Consider the following 22,468-nt stretch of genomic DNA (forward strand, 5'->3'; position numbering starts at 1 on the left):
TTCCCTGGTGGCTCAGTGGTAAAGAATTCGCCTGCCAATGCAGGAGACATGGGTTTGACTGGAGGTCAGGAAGAGCCCCCGGACAAAGAAATGGCAACCCACTCCAGTATTCTTGCCTGGGAAATCCCAGAGGAGGTTGCTGAAGAATCAGACATGACTGAGTGGCTAAACAACAGTAGTTCTCTTAAGCACAAGTCCAAACATGAGTCTCATCCATCAAAAACTAACTTTTACCAATAGAGCGTCAATAAACCTCTGCTCCTAAGTAAGCACCGTGACCGTCCTGGGGCATTGTCCCACCAGATTATTTCCCAAGGTCACTGGTCAGGCACTTTCATGTTCATGTTCTCTTCAACCCAGAAGCGCCTTTCCTTGCTTCTGTCTGTCAAATTCCTACTCATTATTCCAGTCATGATTACTTCCAAGGTTGCATCTTCCACAAAAGAAACGCAGTTACAGATAGTTCCCCAATTGTGCACAAGCCTTTGTCACTCTCACTGCATCTCTACTACAGTATTTGACTCTACCTGCTTTGGAAGTGTTTTTTTTTAACATATCTGTCTCCTTCAAGTGAGTTAGCTCTTTGGATGAGGACGATGTTTTAGCCATCTGTGTGTAACCCACAGGAACTAGCTCACTGTTGTGCAATTACCAAATCCTCCAAAATTCTTAAGCACACCGTCAAAACTGGAAGGCAGCTATGCTTACTACTACACCACCAATGCACACCGTCAAAATTGAATCTGACAGTAGATGGTAGTTATGAGACTATTACTGAGAAATTTATCCTCGTTGGAATTCAAAGAACTGGCTTCCCTAGACATATCACCTGCAAATCACTGTAGTGATTTAGGGAAACATTCTTATTTTTCCCATAATCTTTCATGTAGTATCTGCAAAAATTATTTTCATAACAAAAAATTAAAAAAAGAAAAATACTATAAATGCAACCAATCTAGCAGTCAAATTGAACACTTACTGACAGCACAAAAACCACAACTAAATGCTTAGTTGAACTACATAAAGACAAGTCAACTGTTTGTGGAAGTTCTAAGACCGAATACTCTATGGGGAATTAGGGTAAAGGTGTTTAGAGGACTGTGTGGGCCAAGGAATTCAAGAAATGTGTTAGTGAGTTAAAAAGCTAAAACAATCTAAAGATCACCTATCCAGTGATTCTCTGAACTCTGGGAGGACTGTTTTGAAAATGTTAAGGAATAGGAAAATGAATAATCCAATTCAAAAGTGAGCAAAAGATCTGGACAGACATTTCGCCAGAGAAGATATAGAAAATGGGCAATTAAGTACAAGAAAAAAATGCTCAACATCACCAATCATTACACAAATGCAAATCAAAACCACAAGAGAGATGCTATCTCATACCCAATAGGGTGGCTACTACCAAGAAAACAGAAAATAACAAACGTTAGTTAATATGTGGAGAACTTGAAACTCTTGTGCATTGCTGGTGAGAGTGTAAAATGATATTGCCATTATGGAAAATGGCATGGTGTTTCCTCAAAAAATTAAAAACAGAACCACCATTTAGCTTAGCAATCCATATATCCAGCAATATATATCCAGAATAAGGGAAAGCAAGGACTCAAAGAGATGTCTGTATACTCATGTTCACAGCAGCACTGATCACAACAGTCAAAAGGGAGAGGCAATCCAAGCGCCCGTTGATAGATGAATGGGAAAACAAAAGCAGCACATACATAAAACAAGAGCATTATTCAGCCTTAGAAATGAGTGAAAGTCTGCATGTGCTACAACATAGACAAATCTTGAAGACATTATGCTAAGTGTAATAAGCTAGACACAAAAGGACAATTACTACTTGATTCTACTTATATGAGATACCTAACCCAGAGTAATCAAATTCATCAAGTCAGAAAGCAGAATGGTGGTTACCAGGGGCTGAGTGGGGAGGAGGGAATAAGGAGTAACTGATGGGCACGGAATTTCAATTTGGCAAGGTGAAAAGGTTCTAGAGATGGATGCTGGTGATGACTGTACAACAGTGTGAATGTACTTATTGCCAATGAACTGTACACTTAAAAATGGCTAAAACAGTGAATTTTATGTGGCACTTACTTTACCACACTTTTACAAAACAAATAATTTTTTAGTATCAAGGAATATAATAAAAATTACATATCTATCTGTGACAAAGTCATTCAACATACTAAACTTCAAGTTTTACTGCTTTCTGCTAAAATCATGTAAGTTCAAAACAGAAACACTGGCTATTACTTACTAATTCGAAGCTCTGCTTTGTTGTTGTTCAGCACATTACAGTAATTTTTAAAATGTTAGTTATGTATCTCATTTATAATAACCAAAACATAAGAACAAAAGTATAGCCAAAAATTAATTAATACCAGTGAAGAATATATCTAATTTTCTGTATAATGAAATGACATCTAGTACTGATAATTAGCATCACAAAAGCACAATGGTTTATATTACTTCCTATTATGAGCCTTGAAAACAAGTCAAAATTTGGATCAATGATAAACAGTAATATACAGATCAATGTAATTATTACTTAATAAATGTAGTTTTTCACTTAATACATTTTAAAACATGGGGTCCACAGAAAAAGAAATTGCAAATTACACTCAAGAACTTACTTTTATCTTGACGTATTATCTCTTGAAGTTTGCTTTGTAGTCTCTAGGAGGTAAAAGGAACATTTTATATTTCTAATCCACCAACACCTGAATTAACATATTTTAAAGGTAAAATCCAAGAAACAAGGTTTTTAAGAATGATCTCTGTCATTCAGAGGAGAACATCTGTGTATACAGAAAGCATAGCTAGTAGTACTGGAAGTGACCCAATATATCAAATATCACTTATTCTGCCCCACTTTTGCTTCTGTTGTACCACCACACAGTCATCATTGACACTCTTTAGGCACAGTAATGGGGATTAGGGTTAATCCATGCTTTGGAAGGGAATAAAATTCACACTCAATTATGAAAAAAAGGGATGGGTGCAAATAAAAAAGGACATGACAAGTCTATCATGACAGCATAGGGCACAGCCTTGGGTGTGACATCTTCTAGATACGCAGTTGTAGCATCCACTACTCCATTGAATTCTAGATCCTCAGACACTCTTAACTGATATTCCAAAGGCTTTTTAATATAGACTGAAGTTGACCTTAATGCATCCCTTCTACCCCAAATTTGCTTTCCTTGAGGTCTTTTATAGGCTAATGGTAAGCTAAAAATCAGAATCATTGTTAACTGCTCCCTCTCATTCACCCCATACCATATTCAAATGATCAATAAGTTCTTAAATCCACCTTCTCTTTTCACTTCACCAGAACCGTCACACCCACTCAAGCCCTCCTGATTCACTGCTGCAATAGCCTCGCAAGTGCTCTCTGCTTCCTCCTTCTCTGCATCCCACAGATCCTCCTACAGTCAACAGAGCAGTCTTTATGAAACAACATCACATCAGTTTCTTGTTTAAAAACCTTCAGTTCATCCTGGGTGAAAAGACAATCAGCCCTAATTCTTTAGCATGTCCTACAAAATCTTTCCAAATCTGAATCAAGTCTTTGTTTCCAGCCTGACCTGCCTATTTATACACTGATAGCTGAGCCCTAGTAAAGCTACTGGCTCATCTCCTAGCAGTTCGTATTCCTCTGTATTTTGCAAATGATCATCTTATTCCCTGAAAAGATCTCCCACTTCTCCATTTCCCATCTATGCCAAGAATACATTTACTTATCCTTTAAAATTGGGTTCATGGTATTATCAACAAATAAACTGCAAGGAAAATAAGAGATGAGAGAGTAACCTAGAGATTAAAAGGGGTTAAGAGCCTATACAAATTCTCTGTGGAATACTGTTCCTTGCCTGTTTCATAATTATATGGCTAGAAAAAAACTAGAAGCTAATGTGAACTATTTTTTAAAATATAAATCAGATCAGATCAGTCGCTCAGTCGTGTCCGACTCTTTGCGACCCCATGAATCACAGCACGCCAGGCCTCCCTGTTCCATCATCAATTCCCGGAGTTCACTCAGACTCACGTCCACAGAGTCAGTGATGCCATCCAGCCATCTCATCCTCTGTCGTCCCCTTCTTATCCCTAATCTATTCCTAGCTAGATGACAATGTTTAAAAAATGTATATATAATCATACACATCAGGATGGCTATTACCAAGAAAATAAAAAATAACAAGTGTTGGTGAAGAGAAATTGAAACTTCGGTGCACTGCTGGTGAGAATGTAAAATGGTAATAGTGGCTATAGAAAAATGGTATGGCAGTTCTTTAAAAATTAAAAATAGAACTGCCATTTGATTCAGCAATCCCAGTTCTGGTGTATATTCAGCAATCCCACTGAAAGCAAGGACTCAAGAAGATATTAGTATACCCATGTTTATAGCAGCATTATTCACAACAATCAAAATGTGGAAGCAACCCAAGTGTCCACTGTTGAATGAATGGAAAAACAAAATGTAGTATATATAATGGAATATTATTAAGCCTTAAAAGATGAATGAAATTCTGACATGTGCTACAATATGAATAAATCTTGAAGACATTATGCTAACTGTAATAAGCTAGACACAAAAAGACAAATACTATTTGATTCCTTTTATGTGAGGTACCTAGTGATCAAATTCCCAGAGTCTGAAGTAGAATGGTGGTTGCCAGGGGCTAGCAGGCAGGGAAGAATAACTGGTCTAATGAGTTTGGGAAGCTGAAAAAGAGATGGATGTGGCGAGGCTACATACCAATGTGAATATACTTAATGCCACTGAAACGGTAAATTTTATAACAATTAAAAGAAATTTTTTACAGAACTGATGTAACACCAACTGCTGTCGGAATGTAGAGCAATCAGAACTCTCATACATTATTGGTGGAACATAAAATGCTACAGCCATTGTGGAAAGAGGTCTGCTGCTGCTGCTGCTAAGTCGCTTCAGTCATGCCCAACTCTGTGCAACCCCATAGACAGAAGCCTACCAGGCTCCCCCGTCCCTGGGATTCTCCAGGCAAGAACACTGGAGTGGTCTGCTAATTTCTTATAAAACTAAACCTCTACCTATCTTGTGAGGCACCAATTCCATTCCCCGGTATTGACCCCAGGGAAAGGAAAACATTTTTGCACAGAAGCAGTCATAGCAACTTTACTCATAATAGCAAAACACTAGAGATAGCTCAGGTGTCAATCGACAGGAGAATGGATAAACTGTGATATAGTCATACAATTAGATGCTACTCAACAATAATAGGAACTGATACATGTAATAACAGAGATAAATCTTAAAAGCATTATGCCAAATGGAAGAAGAATTATACAAGAGTATCTATGGGATGATTCCATTAGTATGAATGAACAAAAAAGGCAAAACTAATCCACAGAGAAAAAAATTCAAATTGTTCTCTCTGAGGGGACAAAATTGGGAACTGACTGTGAAGGAACTTTCTGGGCTGAAGGTAATGTTCTCTTATCTTGTTAGGCACTGGAGTTAAACAAGTGCATGCATTGTTATGATTCATTAAATGGTACATTCAAAACTGGAGGATTTTGTTGGATGTAAATTTTACCTTAAAAAAGATACAAAGATAGATTGACTCAAGTTAAAGACATGCATGATAAAAATATCTAGGGATAAAATGTACTGCTGTCTGCAACTTACTCTGAAACATAAGAAACTGATGAAAACTTACACAATGTTTTACGTCAATTTTATCTCAAGAAAAAAAAATAAATTGATAAATGGATAGAGGGCTAGACAGAAATATGACAAAGCAAACAGAGTAACATGTTACCTTTAGCATTATTAAGAAGGCACCATGAATATCTCCTTTCTTTTCTAATAGATAAGCAGTGACTTCACAAAGTTGATACTTCTGGGTAATCTAGCAAAGAAAAAAAGATAAAGTTTTTGTTGAAAAATCTTGTTTGTGGAGTCAAAATATCCTATTAAGGATGAAAAAGTTCTATGATAATAAATAATGAATTCATATGCTAAACAGTATATTACTGATGCTCTACAGCATAACATGCAAATATTTGTCTTTCTAGTCTTAGAGTGGCCTATTTGGGACTACAAGTGAACCAAAGTCATTCATTCTCTTTTCACTTATTTAAAAAGTTGTTATGCACCTGAATTATGTATATCCACTGAACAAAAAGTAACATGTACACATAAATAGTAATAATATACACCAGAAATTGCTAAGTGTAATTATTCATAAAATATTTAGAACAAAAAGACAATGAAAACACTATAAATTAGCTTGTGGGATCTTAATAAAAATTAATAAACCAGGAGTTTCTAATAAGTTAAAAAAGAAATATCAGTTAAGCCAAGAAAAAAGAAAATAAATACAGAAAAGAATGTCATAAAAAGAAACAACAGTGAGATTTAAAAAAATCCTACGTTAGTCTTTAAACTTTCTCAGGAGTCAGAAAAAAGAAAGGCACAAATAACATATTAACAGGTGAAGAGATCAAAGAGGGAAGATGTAATCATCTTAATAAATGCAGAACAAGTAATACGATGCAGCACCCGTTTCTGACAAAAATAAAAACAATACAAAACACTGTAACCCAAACTGGTAACTGAACTTTCTTAGTTTAATAAAAATCATCTATTAGAATCCTAAAATAAACACCATATTTAATATAAAATGTTAGACACATCCCCTTTTATTATTTATCTCTTTTAGTTCTACCAGTTTATTGCTACCAACCCATCTCCCTCCATCCTCATGCACACATGCTCAGTCATGAAACCCCATGGACTGCAGCCCGCCAGGCTTCTCTGCCCATGGACTTTTCCAGGCAAGAACACTGGAGTGGGTTGCCATTTCCTTCTCCAACTTTTTAAATCAGAAATAAGGAGAGAATGCATATTTTCACTGCTGCTGCTCGGTAATATCCCAGAGTTCCCAGACATCTGGTGAGGGAATGAAAAAAAATACAAGATTGGAAAACAATGCACAAAAATTAACAGCACATACCAGCAATAATCAATCTTTTAAAAGTCATTTCAAAAAATTTCCTTTTAGAAATTTCATTTCCAATGAGCCCAAGTGGCCATGGAGGGAGTGGAGCCACCTCATGCCATGGCCCTGCATCTAGCCAGAGCGGAGAGCCACTGCAGGGATTAGCGTGCATGCCTGTACCTGGGAGGGAGCAGCAGCTGCCTGGACTTTGACCCTTCCTCCAGCCGTGTCAGTGTCTGTCACTGCCTGCACACAATTAAGTGCAAGCATCAGGAAAGACCGGAACCAGCCCAGGCCCTCAGCCTGCCTCTAACTAGGGAGGAGACTGCCATTGCTGATGCAACTGCACAGAGGTAAAAATGGATCCAGCTTATTAGTGTGGCTTCAGCCACTCTGGCCCTGACCCTGCCTCTACCCAATGTGTGCACACCAGGAAAAAAAGGGGCACAAATTGGATTTCCCTAGTAGTCCAGTGGTTAAGAATCCATCAGCAAATGCAGGGGACACAGATTGAATCCCTGGTCTGGAAAGATCTCACATGCTGCAAATCAACTAAGCCAGTATGCCACAGCTACTAATCCTGTGCTCTTCAGCCCACGAGCAGCAACTTCTGATCCTGTGTGCTACACCTGAAACGTGGGGACCTAGAGCTCGTGCTCTGCAAGAAGAGAAGCCACTGCAATGACAAGCTCATGTACCACAAGGAAGAACAGCCACAAGAGTAGCTCCTGCTCACTGCAACTCGAGAAAGCTCATGCACAGCAATGAAGACTGAGCACAGCCGTAAGTAAATAACAATTGCTAATTAAAAAAAAAAAAAAAAAAAAGGTGAACAATCTTAGAAGTGCAGTCCCAAGCCCTCAGGTCCCAGCCACACCCCGAACCACGGCGAATATCACCATCACACTGGGAAGAAACCCTGCTCCAGACCCTCAGGCCTTGGCATCACCCCTGACACGGCAGTGACTCTAGCCCTGCAAGCCAGCAATACAGAGCCTGATAGCACAGAACAGGGAAGGACGCAGCCTACGCTCACTTTAAATTTAGCTCTTCCACCGATGCCACTGGGGACAAGCAGACTTCACAGGGATGCTCCCACATATGGACATGCCTTCAAGACTGGGAACTGTTTCACATAATCTCACAGAGAAAAACAGAGAACGTCAAACAAGATATAAAAAAGAGGAATGTGTTTCAGATGAAAGAGAAAAATTCATTAAGGGGATGGGAAACAAAAAGTGATAAATAATTTACCTGAAAAGAGTTCAAAGCATTACTAATAAAATGCTATCTGAACATGGGAAAATAAGATGAACACAGTGATAACTGAAACAAAAAGAAAATAGAAAAGAGGATTATCAAAGCTGAAGAATACAAGAAGAATTTAAAATACAGAAGGAGGAGTTAACAGCAGAATGAAAAACAAGTTAAAACCGACACCAATAATATACAAAGAACCATAACAGGCTACTACAAACAACTATATACAAATAAAATGGACAACCTAGAAGGAACGGACAAATTCTTAGAAAGATATAACCTTTTAAGACTGAAAGAGAAAGAGATAATATGAACAGACTAACCACAAGTACCGAAACCAAAATTACAATTTAAAAACTCCCAACAAACTGAAGTCCAGGTACCGACTGCTCCACAGGTGAATTCTATCAAGCATTTCAGTTCAGTTGCTTACTCATGTCTGACTCTTTGCGACCCCATGGACTGCAGCACACCAGGCTTCCCTGTCCATCACTAGCATCAGGACCTTACTCAAACTCAAGTCCATTGAGTCAGTGATGCCATCCAACCATCTCATCATCTGTCGTCCCCTTCTCCTCCCACCTTCAATCTTTCCCAGCATCAGGGTCTTTTCCAATGAGTCAGTTCTTCGCATCAGGTGGCCAAAGGATTGGAATTTCAGCATCAGTGCTTCCAATGAATATTCAGAACTACTTCCTTTAGGATGGACTGGCTAGATCTCCTTGCAGTCCAAGGGACTCTCAAAAGTCTTCTCCAACACCACAGTTCAAAAGCATCAATTCTTCAGCACTCAGCTTTCTTTATAGTTAACTCTCACATCCATACATGACTACTGGAAAAACCATAGTTTTGACTAGATAGACCTTTGTTGGCAAAGTAATGTCTCTGTTTTAATATGCTGTCTAGGTTGGTCATTGCTTTTCTTCCAAGGAGAAAGCATCTTTTAATTTTATGACTGCAATCACCAAATGCAGTGATTTTGGAACCCAAGAAAATAAAGTCTCTCACTGTTTCCATTGTTTCCCTTCTATTTGCCATGAAGTGATCGAACCAGATGCCATGATCTTCGTTTTCTGAATGTTGAGCTTTAAGCCAACTTCTTCATGCTCCTCTTCCACTTTCATGAAGAGGCTCTTTAGTTCTTCTTCACTTTCTGCCATAAGGGTGGTGTCATCTGCATATCTGAGGTTATTGATATTTCTCCCAGCAATCTTGATTCCAGCTTGTGCTTTATCCAGTCCGACATTTCGCATGATGTACTCTGCATATAAGTTACATAAGCAGGGTGATAATATACAGCCTTGACGTACTGCTTTTCCTATTTGGAACCAGTCTGTTGTTCCATGTCCAGTTCTAACTGTTGCTTCTTGATCTGCATACAGATTTCTCAGGAGGCAGGTCAGGTGGTCTGGTATTTCCATCTCTTGAAGAATTTTCCACAGTTTATTGTGATCCACACAGTCAAAGTCTTTGGCATAGGCAATAAATCAGAAGTAGATGTTTTTTTGGAACTCTCTTGCTCTTTTAGAGAAGAGTTAACACCTATCCTTCTGAAACTCTTCCAAAATATTGTGGAGGAAGGAACACTGCCAAGTTCATATTATTAGGCCACTATCACTCTGATACCAAAACCAGACGAAGGCACTACCAAAAAAAATTTACAAGCCAATATCACTGATGAATATAGCCACAAAAACACTCAAGAAAATACTAGTAAACTGAAACCAACAATGCATTAAAAGGATCATACCATGATTAAGTGGGATTTATTCCAGAGAGGCAAGGATTCTTTAGCATCCATAAATCAATCCACATGATACACTATGTTAACAAACTGAAGAATAAAAACTGTATGTTCATCTCAACAGATGCAGAAAAGCTTTTGACAAAATTCAAAACCCATTTATGATAAAAAGAAAAAAAAAATCTCTCCATAAAGTGGGCATAGAGGGAACTTATCTCAACAAGATAAAGACCATATATGACAAGTCCATGAGCTTCCCTGGTGGCCCAGATGGTAAAGAATCTGCCTGCAATGTAGGAGACTGGGGTTTGATCCCTGGGTCAGGAAGATCCCCTGGAGAAGGGAATAGCTACCCATTCCAGTATTCTTACCTGAAGAATTCCATGGACAAAGGAGACTGGAGGGCTACAGTCCATGGGGTTGCAAAGAGTCGGACACGAGGTTGCAAAGAATTGGACATGACTGAGCAACCAACACTTTTTTCTTTTCATGACAAGCAAACAATATTCTCAATGGTGAAAAACTGAAACCATTTCCTCTAAGATCAGGAACAAGAAAAGGGTGTCTACTCTGGTCACTATTATTCAACACAGTCTTTGAAGTCTTAGCCATGGCAATCAGAGAAGAAAAGGAAATAAAAAGAAATTCAAATTGAAAAAGAAGAAGTAAAACTGTCACTGCTTGCAGATGGTATGATACTATGCATAGAAAATCCTAAAGATGCCTTTAGCTGCCTTTAGTCTTTTAGGATCAGAAAACTACTAGAGCTAATCAATGAATCTGGTAAAGTTGTAGGATACAAAATAAATGCACAGAAATCTCTTGCATTCTTATACACTAACAATGAAAGATCACAAAGAGAAATTAAGGAAACAATCCCATTTACCTTTGCAACAAAAAGAATAAAATACCTAAGAATAAACCTACCTAAAGAGGCAGAAGACCTATACTCAGAAAACTATAAGACACTGATGAAGGAAATCAAAGATGACACAAACAGATGGAGTGATATACCATGTTACTGGATTAGAAGAATATTGTGAAAATGACTATACTACCCAAAGCGATCTGTAGATTCAACACAATCCCTATCAAATTACCACTGACATTTTCCACAGAATTAGAAGCAAAAATTTTATGATTTATATGGAAACACAAAAGACCTCAAATAGCCAAACCAATCTTAAGAAAAAAGGAGCTGGAAGAATCAGGTTCCCTGACTCAACGCTATATTACAAAGCTACAGTTATTAAGACAGTATGGCCCTAGCACAAAAACAGAAATACAAATCAAAGGAACAGGACAGAAAACCCAGAGATAAACCCACACACATATGGTCACCCAATCTATGACAAAGGAGGCAAGAATACACAATGCAGAATAGACAGTCTCTTTAATAAGCGGTGCTGGGTGCTCGCTTCGGCAGCACATATACTAAAATTGGAACGATACAGAGAAGATTAGAATGGCCCCTGCGCAAGGATGACACGCAAATTCGTGAAGCGTTCCATATTTTTGTATTACTCAGCCATTAAAAAGAATTCATTTGAATCAGTTCTAATGAGATGGATCAAACTGGAGCCTATTATACAGAGTGAAGTAAGCCAGAAAGAAAAACACCAATACAGTATACTAACACATATATATGGAATTTAGAAAGATGGTAACAATAACCCTGTATATGAGACAGCAAAAGAGACACTGATGTATAGAACAGTCTTATGGACTCTGTGGGAAAGGGAGAGGGTGGGAAGATTTGGGAGAATGGCATTGAAACATGTATATTATCATGTATGAAATGAGTCGCCAGTCCAGGTTCGATGCACAATACTGGATGCTTGGGGCTGGTGCACTGGGACGACCCAGAGGGAGGGTATGGGGAGGGAGGAGGGAGGAGGGTTCAGGATGGGGAACACATGTATACCTGTGGCGGATTCATTTCAATATTTGGCAAAACCAATACAATATTGTAAAGTTTAAACATAAAATAAAATTAAAAAAAAAATAAGCAGTGCTGGAAAAACTGGACAGCTACACGTAAAAGAACAAAATTAGAACATTCTCTAACACCATACACAAAAATAAACTCAAAATGGATTAAAGACCTAAGCTGCTGCGCCACAACTATTGAGCCTGTGCTCTACAGCCCAAGAGCCACAACTACTGAGCCCATGTATCACAACCACTGAAGCCTGGGTGCTCTGGAGTCCATGCTCCTCAACAGGAGAAGCCTCCACAATCAGAGGCCTACGCACCACTGGAGAGCAGACTCCGCTCACCGTAACTAGAGAAAAGCCTGTGTAGCAATGAAGACCTATCACAGCCAAAAACAGCCACATGGACCATTAACCATGTACATGGAAAAAATATATATATAAATTCCTCTCTCAATCAGTTTACAAAAATAAATTCCAGATGTATTAAATGCCTAAATGAAAAAAGTCTCAAACTACAAAACTCATATAAGAGGATATCCTTTATGCCATTAAAGTAGGAAATAAAGGTCACACACACAAAATTTTGACACTAAAGGAAAAGACCGATAAATTAAAATAGAAGTCACTAAAAACACGTTAAAAGACACGCAGTAACAGACTGAAAGAGGGCATCTCCAACACACAGAATCAGTAAAGAACTAGAGATCCAGAAATTAGAAAGAACTTCTAGAAATCAGTAAGAAAGGGTAAAATCTTAATATGAAATTGGACAAATGATATGAATACACAATTCAGAGAAAAGAAAATCCAAAGTGTCACTAAACATATGGAAAGATATGCAACGTCATGAGTAAGCAATGTAATAATCATACTGGCAAAAATTAGGAAGTCTAAAATACTCGAAATCAGCAAGGACATAAAAAAATAGCACATTTCAAACACTAATGATGAGAATGGAAACAAGTAAGAAATTAACTTGGCAATATGAGTAGAATTAAGCTACTCTATTGTCTAAAGAATTCCACTTTCACACATATTACTTAGAGAAATCTCAGATGGGTACGTAGAAGATATGTACAAAGATGTCCAGAGTGGCATTGTTTATAATGGTAAAAAACTGGCAACACTCTGATAGGAAATATATAAACTGTGGCATGGTCATTCAATGGACATTAAAATGAAAGAACTACTCTGACAATACAAAACTTTTACTGTTTAGTTTGAGGCTCTTTTTTTAAAAACAAAATTTCTGATCAACTGTTCACGACAACTGAAGTGTTATTTGTTAAAATATTTATTCCTTTGCGTGACATGCTAGATTCCCATGGGATATAGCTGATCCATTGTAAATTGTAAACATTACCTAATTTTACATAAATGGTGTCATAATAAACTATCTTTGCATCACAAAAAGAAAATGAAAGAACTACAGCTACATGCATTAAAACTGATAGACAAAAAATTAACAAAAAGCAATTTGCAATAGGATTATTATGTGTGATGCTGTTAATACAAAATTTAAAAGCATACAAAACTGTAACTTGTGTTTTATAGGTAAATTCAATTCATATATAGGAAAAATTTTTTTAAAAGGATGGGAAGAAGAAACTTCCAATCTTCAGGCTGGTGGAAACCTCAGGGGAGACATGATAGATAAAGGATGACTTTCTCCTATTTCTAAAACAAACAACAAAGATCTGAAGCCAGTATGGCAAAATATTAATATCTAAAGAGTTGGGTTCATGGGCACATATGTATTTGATATTTTGCACACTTCTGTATATTTTGAAATATTTCATAATTTAGAACAATTTATTTTTTTTTTTTTTTTGTAGTCCAAAACTTTATTTTATAAGTGGGAAATGCTTGGGTACTACCAAAATAAGAATAAAATGTTAGTTTAAATTACATTTATAAAGAAACAATTCCAAAATAATTAATTTAAAATAATAGTACTTCCCTTGCACTGAAGAATGAATGGCATCTATATATTCTGTCTTCCAACTGGCATTTAGAGAAACTCTTAGATACATATTTTGAATAATAGATTAAAATGTTTAATTAAAACATCCATATACATCAAGGTGAAAATACAGAAATCACCTTGTTAAAATTGGTAAGTCAGTTTGGCAACTTGTACTGATAACAGATATATATATATATACTGATATCTGACAATAACACGATTAAGCATGTCTAAGGCAATTTAATTAATTAAAAATTTTCATTTTGAGCATCATATACAATTTTTTGGAGTTTTGTACATGGAACTTACCTATTTTGAGTAAAAGCATTCTATTTCAGATACAAAATTCATAACAAATTTGATAGGTGACTGAAGTGTAAGGAAAAGTAACACAAGAAGACAGAATGTACATTTTGTATTGGCATTAGAGAAAAAAAACTGGCTTGTATATCTTCTTGGTTCCTTGTTGCGGTACAAAAATTTTAAAGATATATGTATTCCCACTGGTGAAAGAAATCAAAGAGGACACTAATAGATGGAGAAATATACCATGTTCATGGATTGGAAGAATCAATATAGTGAAAATGAGTATACTACCCAAAGCAATTTATAGATTCAATGCAATCCCTATCAAGCTACCAACAGTATTCTTCACAGAGCTAGAACAAATAATTTCACAATTTGTATGGAAATACAAAACCTCAATAGCCAAAGATCTTGAGAAAGAAGAATGGAACTGGAGGAATCAACCTACCTGACTTCAGGCTCTACTACAAAGCCACAGTTATCAAGACAGTATGGTACTGGCACAAAGACAGAAATATAGATCAATGGAACAACATAGAAAGCCCAGAGATAAATCCACGCATATGGACACCTTATCTTTGACAAAGGAGGCAAGAATATACAGTGGATTAAAGACAATCTCTTTAACAAGTGGTGCTCTGGTCAACCACTTGTAAAAGAATGAAACTAGAACACTTTCTAACACCATATACAAAAATAAACTCAAAATGGATTAAAGATCTCAACGTAAGACCAGAAACTATAAAACTCCTAGAGGAGAACATAGGCAAAACACTCTCTGACATACATCACAGCAGGATCCTCTATGACCCACCTCCCAGAATATTGGAAATAAAAGCAAAAATAAACAAATGGGACCTAATTAAACTTAAAAGCTTCTGCACATCAAAGGAAACTATTAGCAAGGTGAAAAGACAGCCTTCAGAATGGGAGAAAATAATAGCAAATGAAGCAACCGACAAACAACTAATCTCAAAAATATACAAGCAACTCCTACAGCTCAACTCCAGAAAAATAAATGACCCAATCAAAAAATGGGCCAAAGATCTAAATAGACGTTTCTCCAAAGAAGACATACAGATGGCTAACAAACACATGAAAAGATGCTCAACATCACTCATTATCAGAGAAATGCAAATCAAAACCACTATGAGGTACCATCTCACACCAGTCAGAATGGCTGCGATCCAAAAGTCTACAAATAATAAATGCTGGAGAGGGTGTGGAGAAAAGGAACCCTCTTACACTGTTGGTGGGAATGCAAACTAGTACAGCCACTATGGAGAACAGTGTGGAGATTCCTTAAAAAACTGGAAATAGAACTGCCTTTACGATCCAGCAATCCCACTGCTGGGCATACACACTGAGGAAACCAGAAGAGAAAGAGACACGTGTACCCCAATGTTCATCGCAGCACTGTTTATAATAGCCAGGACATGGAAGCAACCTAGATGTCCATCAGCAGATGAATGGATGAAAAAGCTGTGGTACATATACACAATGGAGTATTACTCAGCCATTAAAAAGAATACATTTGAATCAGTTCTAATGAGGTGGATGAAACTGGAGCCTATTATACAGAGTGAAGTAAGCCAGAAGGAAAAACAGAAATACAGTATACTAACATATATATGGAATTTAGAAAGATGGTAACGATAACCCTGTATCATGGAGACAGCAAAAGAGACACTGATGTATAGAACAGTCTTATGGACTCTGTGGGAGAGGGAGAGGGTGGGAAGATTTGGGAGAATGGCATTGAAACATGTGAAATGTCATGTATGAAACGAGATGCCAGTCCAGGTTCAGTGCACGATGCTGGATGCTTGGGGCTGGTGCGCTGGGGGCCAGGGGATGGTATGGGGAGGGGGAGGAGGAGGGTTCAGGATGGGGAGTGTATACCAAATTAAAAAAAAAAAAAAAAAAAAAGATGAATAGTAAAAATGCAAAAGTATGAGTTCAGGTTTTAAAAATTTAGAACAATTTAATCATGCTGTATCATCAAAAAAGCAAGAGAGTTCCAGAAAAACATCTATTTCTGCTTTATTGACTATGCCAAAGCCTTTGACTGTGTGGATCACAATAAACTGGAAAATTCTGAAAGAGATGGGAATACCAGACCACCTGATCTGCCTCTTGAGAAACCTGTATGCAGGTCAGGAAGCAACAGTTAGAACTGAACATGGAACAACAGACTGGTTCCAAATAGGAAAAGGAGTACATCAAGGCTGTATATCATCACCCTGCTTATTTAACTTATATGCAGAGTACATCATGAGAAACGCTGGGCTGGAAGAAGCACAAGCTGGAATTAATATTGCCGGGAGAAGTATCAATAACCTCAGATATGCAGATGGCACCACCCTTATGGCAGAAAGTGAAGAAGAACTACAGATCCTCTTGATGAAAGTGAAAGAGGAGAGTGAAAAAGTTGGCTTAAAGCTCAACATTCAGAAAACGAAGATCATGGCATCTGGTCCCATCACTTCATGGGAAATAGATGGGGAAACAGTGGAAACAGTGGCTGACTTTATTTTTGGGGGCTCCAAAATCATTGCAGATGGTGATTTCAGCCATGAAATTAAAAGACATTTACTCCTTGGAAGGAAAGTTATGACCAACCTAGACAGAATATTAAAAAGCAGAGACATTACTTTGCCAACAAAGGTCCGTCTAGTCAAGGCTATGGTTTTTCCAGTGGTCATGTATGGATGTGAGAGTTGGACTATAAAGAAAGCTGAGCGCCGAAGAATTGATGCTTTTGAATTGTGGTGTTGGAGAAGACTCTTGAGAGTCCCTTGGACTGCAAGGAGGTCCAACCAGTCCATCCTAAAGGAGACCAGTCCTGGGTGTTCATTGGTAGGACTGTTTTTGAAGCTGAAATTCCAATACTTTGGCCACCTGATGCGAAGAGCTGACTCATTTAAAAAGACCCTGATGCTGGGAAAGATTGAGGGCAGGAGGAGAAGGGGACGACAGAGGATGAGATGGTTGGATGGCATCACTGACTCAATGGACACGGGTTTGGGTGGACTCTGGGAGTTGGTGATGGATAGGGAGGCCTGGCGTGCTGTGGTTCATGAGGTCACAAAGAGTCGGACACAACTGAGCAGCTGAAGTGAACTGAAGTGAATCATGTGGGGCGTTTAGGAGTGGATGCAGAAAATACAGGTTACTGTTTCACCAGTATTGATGGCAAAGACATAATGGCAGCTTAAAATCAACTTTAAATAGGGAACATACTAGCCTCTTAGGGTAGATTAGAACATGTGCGTATATATACATATGCACATATGTGCATACACACACACATTTCCATTTGGAAATGGAAGAAAACAAGGAAGGAGAATCAAGGCAATGACTGTGCTAACTGCCATTTAGCCTCATAAGTCTCACGACACTATCACAAGACTATCTAAACCATCAGTGTCTGCAAGTAAGAGTTTGGTTTTTCACTTTTAATATTTTTACTGTATTCCTTTTTCTGTGTTTGTCCTGTTGGCTAAAATGCCTGTGAAACTTGATTAATAACCATTATTGGCATGTGCTGTTTCTGACTTCACCAGAGTGAACAGAGAGGCAATTTATCACAGCAAGGAAAAGCATGCACCATGGAGTCAAATGAAGTGGGTTCATTCTTCGATGCTAGCACACACTGGGCATAAACTCAGGCAACTGATTTAACATATGCATCTCCCTGTGCTCATCTGTAAAACAGTGAATGATAAACGTTGACTCTTTCCTTCTCTACAGCATTGGTCTTACCTGAATAGTTTCTTCTAGGCGGTAGCACTCAAGGACTTGCAGCGTCTCAATAACGTGGTTTGGGCTGAACTGACACAAGAGCTCAATGAACTGCTCTATTATACAGGGAGATATCTGCAGCGATTCTTGATTTACATGAATACCTTCCCTGAAAACAGAAAAGGCAAGAGAGTAGCATTATTTAATCATATCTGTAATTAAGGCTACAGGTAAAAAGCATGCTAAGTTTCCCAGGTGGCTCAGTGGTGAAGAATCCACCTACCAATGTAGGATATGCAAGTTTGATCCCTGGGTGCGGAAGATTCCGTGGAGAAGGAAATGCAACCCCCTCCAGTATTCTTGCCTGTGAAATACCATGGACAGAGGAGCCTGATGGTCTACAAAGAATTGGACACAACTCAGCGACTGAACAACAACACAAAATGTTACCTTAAAACCAAGACTACCTTTTGGTCGGGTAAAATTGTGAATTAAAAGTCTTAATGTTACTTAAGTTATTAAGGTGAATTATATACGATAGAGACATTCTAAATCACAAAGCTTCTCAATTTACCTTGAATAATTATGGAAATGAGATTCAGTGCGGGCTCCTCTAAATCACATATAAAGTTCTATTATTGCTCAAAAAAACCCAAAGATAACTCAGTTTAGTTTGAATAATTTGATCCGTGAATGACTATATACAATAAGCCATCTTCCAGTCTCAACAACTGTCCCTACTCTACTTCCCTTATAGTACCAATCACATCATGTTGTAATCACTTCTTTAATTATCCATCTTCCCTAAAAGACTATAAATTCTGTGAGGGCAGCCACCAGGTATCTTCTCACTAATGAATTCTCAAAGCCTGCAACAGCATCTTGCACAATGCAGCAACAGCTAATTATTTGGCTGTTGTGAAAACAAGCAAGTGGATGAAGAGTAAGATATATTAAATTTATGGTTCATTTGCCTGGAATGTCAGCCATTCACAAAGTCTGCTATTTATAATGCCTACACAAAAGCTGTGGAGGTCGAGGATTAGTTTTATCATGGTGGAGACTACTGGAAATATTTAGAAAAATCAACTGCTGCTCATTGGAAATCTAAGAATCATTTTCTCTCTACCCTCCAAATAAGTCAGTTTTTCTGGGAGTCTATCTTCTCTTCAGAATTCCTCAACCAAAGCTCTGTATATAAAGAACTGGAACAGGGTTAAGAAGATACAAAAATGACTGCTTGGAAAACTAACCTTCTAAAGAAAGGTTAACAGTCTGAATAGACCAGTCTCTAGAAATGAAATAGAATCTGTAATTAAAAAAAAAAAAAATCCCTACCAAAAAAGAACCGTCCAGGACCAGATGGCTTCTTAGGAGAATTCTACTAAATAGACAAAGAACTTACACGGATCCTTCTCAAACTCTTCCAAAAGAACCAAAGAGGAAGGAATACTCCCAGAGACGTTTTATGAAGCCACTGTCACCCTAATACCAAAACTAGACAAAGACACACTACCAAAAAAAGAAAATTACAGGTCAATACCTTTGATGAATATAGATGCAAAAATTCTCAACAAAATATTAGCAAACTCAATCTAACAACACATAAAAAAGGTCATACACCACGACCAAGTTGGATTCAACCCAGTGTCACAAGGATGGCTCAACATATGCAGATTAATCAATGTGATACATCAACAAGAGAAAGGGCAAAAACTATACAATGATCTCAACAGACGCAGAAAAAGCATTTGATAAAATTCAACATCCATGCGTGATTTTTTTAAAAAAACCCTTACAAAGACTGATATACAGGGAACATAGCTCAACATAAAAGCTGTTTATGACAAACCCACAGCCAATATAATATTCAACAGTGAAATGCTGAAAGCCTTCACACTAAAATCTGGAACCAGACAAAGATGTCCACTCTCACTACTTCTCTTCAAGATCATATTGGAATCCCTGCCACAGCAGTCAGACAAGAAATAAAAGGGTATTCAAATTGGCAGGGAAGAGGTAAAATTATCATTATACACAGATGATGTAATATTATATATAGAAAACCTTAAAGACTCCACACAAAAACTACTAGAACTGATAAATGAATTCAGCAATGTAGCAGGATACAAGATTAACAAACAAAAATCGGTGACAATTCTTTACACTAACAGTGAAATAGCAGAAAGGGAATCTATTTTAAAAAACACCCTTTAAAATTGCATCAAAAAAAATTTAAGAATAAACCTCTCCAAGGAGGTAAAAGACTTCCATGCTGAGAACTACAAAACATTAATAAAGGAAGCTAAAGATGATTCAAAGAAAAGGAAAGATATCCCATGCTCTTGGGTTGGAAGAATCCTGTTAAAATGGCAATACTACCCAAAGCAATCTACTGATTTAATGTGATTGCTATCAAATTATCCATTTTTCACAGAACTAGAACAAATATCCTAAAATTCGTATGGAACCATAAAAGACCCAGAATTGCCATAGCAGTCTTGAGGAAAAAGAAGAAAAACAGGAGACTAACCCTTCCAGACTTCAGACAAAGCTTTGATTACAAAGCTACAGTTATGATTAAACAGTGTGATACTGGCCCAAAAACAGATATATGGACCAATGAAACAGAACAGAGATCCCAGAAATAAACCCAAACACCTATGGTCAATTAATCTTTGACAAAGGAGGCAAGAATATAAAATGGAGAAAAGACAAATCTCTTCAGCAGGTGGTGCTGGAAAAGTTGAACAGCTGCATATAGATCAAAGAAGTTAGAGCACACCCTCACACTATGCATACACATGAGCTCAAAACTGCTCAAAGACTTATTTATAAAACAAGATACCATAGAACTCCTAGAAAAGATCATAGGCAAAAAATTCTCTGACATAAATTATAGCAATGTTTTCTTAGGTCAGTCTCCCAAGACAATAGAAATAAAAACAAACAAATGGGATGTAAGGCAATTACAAGCTTTTGCACAGCAAATGAAATATAAACAAAACAAAAAGACAACCTATGGAATGGGAGAAAGTATATGTGAATGATGGCACAGAGGCTTAATTTTCAAAATATACAAACAGCTTCTACAACTCAACAACAAAAAAACAACCCAATCAAAAAATGGACAGGAAAACCTCAACAGAAGCTTCTCCAAAGACATACAGATGTTCAAAAGGCACATGAAAAGACGCTCAACATCACTAATTATCAGAGAAATGCAAGTTAAAACGACAATGACGTATCACCTCACGCCAGTCAGAAAGGCTATCACTAAAAAGTCTACAAATAACAAATGCTAGAGAGGGTGTGGAAAAAAGGGAACCCTCTTACACTGTTGGTTAGAATGTAAACTGGTGCAGCCACTATGGAAAACAGTATGCAGGTTACTCAAAAAACTAAAAATAGAGTTCCCATATGCTCTAGCAACCCCACTCTAAGCACATACCCAGAGAAAACTCTAGATCAAAAAGATACATGCACTATTCACAATACTCAAGACATGAAAACAACCTAAATGTCCATCAGATGAATGGATAAAAAACAAATGGTGTACACACGCACACACACACGTGCGCGCCTGTGCTTGTGGAATATTACTGAGCCATCAAAAAGAATTAAATAATGTTATTTGTGCCAACATGGATTGACCTAGAGAATATACTAATTGAATTAAGTCAGAAGGAGAAAATAAATACTGCATGCTCTCACTTATATGTGGAATCTAAAATACAACACAAATCAACATATCTATGAAACAAAACCAGATTCACAGATACAGAGAACAGACTTGTGGTTGCCAAGGTGGAGGAAGGGACTATAGGTGGGATGGAACGGGAGTTTAGGATTAGCCAATGCAAACCCACATACAGAATGGATAAGCAAAAGATCCTACTGTGTAGCACAGGAAACTATATTCAATATCCTGTGCCAAACTATAATGGAAAAGAATATGAAAAAGAATATGTATATGTATAACTGACTCCCTTTGCCATACAGAAGATATTACCACCACACTGTAAATCAACTGTACTTCACTAAAATCAAATAAAAAATAGCTAAAAAGGAAAAAAAAAAAAAAAAAAAGTAGAAACAGAGAGAGACAGCCAGAAAGGTTAATGGTCTAAATCAACCCTTCTAGTTTTTTCTCATAATGGCACATAGAAAATGACTGTATTTATCTGGCCCATCAGAAATCAGACTGATTACAAGGTACTCTGTGTACCCTAAGAGGTGCCCCTCAAGATTTAAGGGAATCAGTCTTTAAACAACTGTAATCCAGGTGCAGCACACCAACAGCCATAGGCAGGAATATCTGGACTTGAGAATGATCTAGGAGTTATTAAGTATTCTTTATGGTAGTACATAGCACTCCTGTTTTTATTAGCAAGACCCTTCAGTTACAGAATAGGAATCATATTTAGAATAGAAAATCCTTTCCAAATTAAGAGCTTTATGACCTCAGTCCTGACCAGAGGTTTGGCAAGGATCTCACTAAATTCTGCTGCTTGGGGATTTC

General features: G+C 37.5%; 1 protein-coding gene and 1 non-coding gene across 3 annotated transcripts in view; one reads left to right on the plus strand and one right to left on the minus strand.

Annotated features, from left to right (window-relative positions):
- Positions 1–22,468, minus strand: part of VPS8 (VPS8 subunit of CORVET complex) — a 295,718-nt gene that overhangs the window by 95,499 nt on the left and 177,751 nt on the right. For both annotated transcript variants that reach the window (XM_070372173.1, XM_070372165.1), the window contains exons 36-38: positions 17,968–18,115; positions 5,808–5,897; positions 2,637–2,679 (exon numbers count right to left, since the gene is read on the minus strand). In XM_070372173.1, coding sequence (XP_070228274.1) covers positions 2,637–2,679; positions 5,808–5,897; positions 17,968–18,115 — 281 coding nt within the window. The remainder of the gene's footprint in view (positions 1–2,636; positions 2,680–5,807; positions 5,898–17,967; positions 18,116–22,468) is intronic.
- Positions 11,404–11,510, plus strand: LOC138989579 (U6 spliceosomal RNA). The gene has a single exon (XR_011465847.1). It is a non-coding gene; the product is annotated as a U6 spliceosomal RNA (small nuclear RNA).

The sequence above is a fragment of the Bos mutus genome, chromosome 1 (genome assembly GCF_027580195.1).
Source record: "Bos mutus isolate GX-2022 chromosome 1, NWIPB_WYAK_1.1, whole genome shotgun sequence".
Lineage (NCBI taxonomy): Eukaryota > Metazoa > Chordata > Mammalia > Artiodactyla > Bovidae > Bos > Bos mutus.